Below are 6,000 nucleotides of genomic sequence, written 5' to 3' on the forward strand. Positions count from 1 at the left end.
TGTAGTCATTTAGCAGTTGCTTTTATCCAAAGTGACTTGTACATGTTGTATCATGTCAGTGATCCAGACTCAAGTCGGCGGCAGGAGGGGTTCACGGCTGGCAACTGAGGGTAGGTGGTGTTGTTCCTCTGACAGTGTGAATGAATGAATGAATGAATGAAAACTTTATTTAACAGATTGCAGAATGGGTACAATACAGTACGGCTCAATACATACAATTGTTAAGGGGATGCAGACCTGAGAAAGACGTTTGTCTTGTTTCCATCAGGGTCCCCCATTTTCAATTCATATAGACATATATGACATACATGACATACAGATAGTCAGTACTGCTACATCTATACATTTATGACATACCAGATTTGCAAATACAGTACTGTTTGTGATACAGAAGGAGTCAAGAAAAGGGAGTATATACATTTGACGTAGAAACTGTACATTGGAGGAGGTTGGGTGGGGGGGGGGGTTGGGTACATTGGGATATTGACAACCATACTGGGTAATTTACATTGGAGGTGGTTGGGGGGGGGGGGGGGGGGGGGGGGGGGGGGGCGGGGGGCACACTGTATAAACAAGTGCCGAGCTTGAGTGCTTCACTCTGACTGCATAGTAGTATAGATATTAGCATGGTAGGTAGTAGTATAGGTATAGTTACATAGTACATAGTAGTATAGACATAGTGTAGTATTAGGCATAGTAGCATAGTACATACTGTAGTAGATAGTAATATGTAAGGGATAATGTATAGCTACGAGGTCATTGTCGCAAAATAATTGACTGACAGAGTTTAGAATACCGAGGCGCCTCGCCGAGGTGTTCTAAACGCAGTGAAGGTCAATTATTTTGCGACAATGACCGAGTATAGCTATACATTATCCCGCTTATTACATGGCTAACTTACTAACAATATACCTAATTCATTTTACACCATCGACAAGACGAGATCAAATGCAGACGCAGTTGTTCTGTTTTGTGGCTCCGCGCTGTCATCGCCGGCAGCTTGCACTGATGAGTGCAGCTGTGCATATGCTGAGCAGCTTTCATGACTGCGATCTAAATGCTTGATTGCTCCGGCTGCGAACAGCGGTCATTATTGCTCGGTTGCCCCTGACAGCGGTCAGTTATAGAAAAATAACTGACCGCTGCTATGGGCAACCGAGCGCTATTGACCAATCACAATCAAGCATTTTCGCGAATGTTAAAACGCCATGTAATAAAGACCAGTAGCGTAGTACATAATAGTAGAAGACGGTAAGAAGATTTGTTTTCTTTCTTTTTTATTCAGATATTGATTTGAAAAAGTGTGTTTTTAGTCTATGGCGGAGAATTGGGTGGGTTTCAGCTGTCCTGACCGTGGTTGGAAGTCCATTCAGAGGACAGAGAATAGTCTGCTTCGTGTCAATGACCCCCCCAGGAGCCCAAATAGAAGTGAGTCTCCACCGGAATGCATAGGGATCTTGAGGATGAGCCCATTAATTTGGCGGTAGGAGGGAGCCGTTCCCCTTGTTGCACGGAACGCCAGGTCAAGAACCTTGAAGCGGATTTGTGCGGCAATGGGAAACCAGTGCAGCTCTCTAAGAAGTGGAGTGACGTGGGCTGACTTTGGTAAGTTGGAGATCAGGCGAGCCACCCAGTAAACGGCTAGCAGTGCATTGCAGTAGGCGAGACATGACTGTTGATTGCAGGAGGAGTTGGGTGGCTTCTTTTGTCAGGAAGGGGCGGATCCTTCTCACGTTGCTCAGGAATAATCTGCAGGTTCTGGTTGTTGAGGAAATGTGAGCAGAGAAATCCAGCCGGTCATCAAGGACCACACCTAGGTTCTTGGCGGTCTGGGACAGGGCCACGGCTACGTTCTCCACTGAGATTGAAAGGTCAGTCAGTGGGGAGGATTCAGTCGGCAAGTGAAGTAGCTCTGGGTTTTGCTTGGGTTCAGTTGAGGTCGCTGGTCGTCATCCAGGTGGAAATGTTGGGACAGGCAGGCCGAGATCCGTTAAGAGACCTGGGTATCTGAGGGAGGAAAGGAGAGGAAGAGTTCAGTGGCATCAGCATAGCAGTGATATGAGAAGGCATGAGAAGTGATAATGTTACCCAGAGATTTGGTGTAGAGAGAGAATAGGAGGGGTCCAAGGATTGAGCCCTGGGGGACACCTGTCTGTAGGGGGCAGGGGTCTGATAGGGAACTGTCTGTACCAGCTCCGTCTGTAGGGGGCAGGGGTCTGATAGGGAACTGTCTGTACCAGCTCCCGTCTGTAGGGGGCAGGGGTCTGATAGGGAACTGTCTGTACCAGCTCCTGTCTGTAGCTCCTGTCTGTAGCTCCTGTCTGTAGCTCCTGTCTGTACCAGCTCCTGTCTGTAGCTCCTGTCTTTTAGTCTCATTAAAACCTTGTCCTTGCTGAGTTCCTACCAAACTGTTTTATTTGGCAGCGGAGCAGAACAGATGAACAGTGAGATTACCTCCAGTGCTTTGACTCTAATGATAATCGAATGACCACTTCCTGTCTCCGGTGATGCCAGAGCCAGGGTCCAGTAGTGCCCCCCCACCCCCCAGGAGGCCTGGATGCCGATGATGAAGATGATGAAGACACCTACGAGGAGGCGGAGCCTTTCATTCCTGACATAACTATTGGTATGACAAGTGTGAACATTATGGGAAATGTCTCAAGAGTCAGAAGAAGATAGATACCAATTTCCTCCTACTCTGTCTCTGGCTCCTCCTACTCTGTCTCTGACCCCCCTACTGTCTCTGGCTCCTCCTACTCTGTTTCTGACCCCCCTACTGTCTCTGGCTCCTCCTACTCTGTCTCTGACCCCCCTACTGTCTCTAACCCCTCCTACTCTGTCTCTGACCCCTCCTACTGTCTCTGGTCCCTCCTACTGTCTCTAACCCCTCCTACTCTGTCTCTGACCCCTCCTACTGTCTCTGGTCCCTCCTACTGTCTCTAACCCCTCCTACTCTGTCTCTGACCCCTCCTACTGTCTCTGGTCCCTCCTACTGTCTCTAACCCCTCCTACTCTGTCTCTGACCCCTCTACTGTCTCTGGTCCCTCCTACTGTCTCTAACCCCTCCTACTCTGTCTCTGACCCCTCCTACTGTCTCTGGTCCCTCCTACTGTCTCTAACCCCTCCTACTCTGTCTCTGACCCCTCCTACTGTCTCTGGTCCCTCCTACTGTCTCTAACCCCTCCTACTCTGTCTCTGACCCCTCCTACTGTCTCTGGTCCCTCCTACTGTCTCTAACCCCTCCTACTCTGTCTCTGACCCCTCCTACTGTCTCTGGTCCCTCCTACTGTCTCTAACCCCTCCTACTCTGTCTCTGACCCCTCCAGACAAGGTCGACTCTGACAGCAGCCACTACGAGTCGTACGGGGAGGAGAAGGAGGAAGAGGAAGAGGAGGGGTTTGTGAAGGACAGGGCCCATTACATCCAATGGAGCGCCTCGCAGCCGTGCCTAAGGACCGCCCCTGAGTCCCGCCTCTGTGGATTCCTGTGGAGGAAAAAGTGGCTCGGCCAGTGGACCAAACAGCTGTTTGTCATCAGGAACAACACGCTATTGGTTAGTATCAACTAATCAATCAAGTTCAATTATATATTAAAGCAACCGCAGAATGGGTTGAAATGGTTGGTTATTAAGGATTTAAACTGACCATTGGATACTAAATGATCAAGTACATTATAGGACGTTCCATGTGTAGAGGGCACAGAAGCTGAAAGCAGATTTCCCAAGTGCAGTGTAAACTCAGGGAGCCTGAAGCGACAATCATTGGAGCGAGTATGATAAGGACCAGAGGTCCAGTCCAATAATGTTATATAAGGGGGAAGATCTCCAACAATGGCTTTATATATTTTATTTTATTTCAAACCTTTATTTAAACTCGAAAGGCAACTGAGGTTTCCCTCATTTACAGTCACGTCGAGTGTACATATACAGAAATAAGCTAAAGAAAAAGCCATACTGTATAAAATCACCTACTGTAGCATATAAACAACTTATAGACAACACGGTGAGACAAAAGTATGGATAACAAATCAATTAAAACATGTACAACTTGATTTACAATGGTTGGAGATGAGCTAGGGGCATCATTGCAAAATGCAGATTTACCCTGTTCCAAGCAAACTGGAGAGATCTTAAGGTCACTAGAACGGGTTCCATAGGTTCCAAAATTCCATTCCAATAATGATGTAGTAAGGATGTAGCTTACCAATAAGGGCCTTCAAAATGAACAAATACCAGTGTTTGTTGCGCCTCTCCATCAGCGAGGACCAACCAACCTTCTCATAAAGGACACAGTGATGAGTGTTGTATCTATCATTAGTGATGAATCTGAGGGCAGAGTGATAGACAGAGTCCAAGGATTTAAGGGTTGAATGTTTATAAATTACATCGCCATAGTCCAGGACTACGAAAATTGCTTCGACAACTCTCTTCCTACTAATCAAAATAAAGCTGGTTCTGTTTCTGTATAGGAAGCCAATTTTCTGTCGCAACTTGGAGGCAAGGTTGTCCACATGGAATTTAAATGTAAATTTCTCATCGAGCCACACACCAAGATATTTATATTCAGTGACTCTCTTAATGCTAGAACCACTTACTGTAGATATGTGTAAATCATATTAAATATTTCTGGCAGAAAACAGTATCAATTTAGTTTTACTAGCATTAAAATTCTATTTAAGTTTAATAAGAGCTTCCTGGAGGGTAATAATGGAAAATCACTCAATGGCCAATTGTAGAGTCAGCAATACAATACACAACAGTATCAAGTGAATATAGATGGACTTGACAACCATTCATTGAAGACGCCATATCATTAATATAAATAGTGAAGAAGACAGGACCTAGAATTGAACCCTGTGGCACACCTTTACTTATTGATAAAAATCGTGATTTGGCATAACCCGACTTTACACACTGACAGATAATCTTGGAACCAATCACATGCATTTCTATCCAAACCAATAGTTGGTTCGTTTTTTAAGAGTAAATGGTGATCGACTGTATCAAAAGCTTTTAAAAGATCAATAAAGAAGTGTTTCTTTCTTGTCCAAAGCTGATATTATGTCATCATTAGTAATTAAAGAGATGGCTGATAATGTGCTATGATTGACTCTGAACCCGGATTGGTGTGGGCTTAGTACGGAGTGATTTGAGAGAAAGGACATCACTAATGACCCGTAGACTTTTGCTAAGCAGGGTAACTTGGAGATAAGACGGTAGTTATTTAAATCATCTCTAACACCACCTTTAATTAACTGGATCACATGCTCACATTCCAGACACTGTTGATAGAAAGATTCTAAATATGCGTAATGAATTTGTAATTAACTAATTCAGAGCCACGCCCATATGACCAAATTAGGTCTAGATTGCCACCGCTTTAATCAATGGGAGGACAGGGATATTTGCGAACGCTTAAACTATATCTTAAATTATGGCTATGGGTCTAATACACCCGTTGCTTATCAATGACTTGCTTGCAGTCAACATGTATGTACATTTCCGTTTTATACCATTTTGAATACAAGTATAGTTTTGGAGATTTCTAGTAATTCCAGAGAAAGACACGATAATAGCCCTTTATTGGAATACACAAAACACGTTGTAATTTTTCGGCTAATTTATGAATCGTTTTCAAATAAACGCTAGATTATCGATAGTATATGTGCCCTCATGTACGAAGAGAAGCGGGGTCTGAAAAATCGCTTCTCCGTACTTTGGTCGGCGCGAACCTCACACACACACACACACACACACACACACTCCGATGGCGGAGAAAGGAACATCTGATTACCCCAAGATTTGTAACATAAAGGCCTTACCTCACATCTGATGTCATGCAAAAAGATTAATCCAATTCCTGATCGCCATTCCAAATATCGATCGTGTCCATTGATCCAATGTTATAGTCCAAAACACAATGATCCACGATGCTCCCAGTCCCCGCAGTCAATGCAATAGTATCCAGCTGCATGCCCGAGAAGTAAAACCTGGACCGGACT

At 44.9% G+C, this 6,000-nt stretch overlaps 1 protein-coding gene across 2 annotated transcripts in view; it reads left to right on the forward strand.

Moving 5' to 3' along the window:
• Positions 1 to 6,000, forward strand: part of LOC311223266 (actin filament-associated protein 1-like 2) — a 149,394-nt gene that overhangs the window by 109,398 nt on the left and 33,996 nt on the right. For both annotated transcript variants that reach the window (XM_084308051.1, XM_084308052.1), the window contains exons 5-6: positions 2,515 to 2,626; positions 3,327 to 3,553. In XM_084308051.1, the coding sequence (XP_084164177.1) occupies positions 2,515 to 2,626; positions 3,327 to 3,553 (339 nt within the window). The remainder of the gene's footprint in view (positions 1 to 2,514; positions 2,627 to 3,326; positions 3,554 to 6,000) is intronic.

This window comes from Notolepis coatsorum (assembly GCF_963971535.1).
Source record: "Notolepis coatsorum genome assembly, chromosome: 2".
NCBI lineage: Eukaryota > Metazoa > Chordata > Actinopteri > Aulopiformes > Paralepididae > Notolepis > Notolepis coatsorum.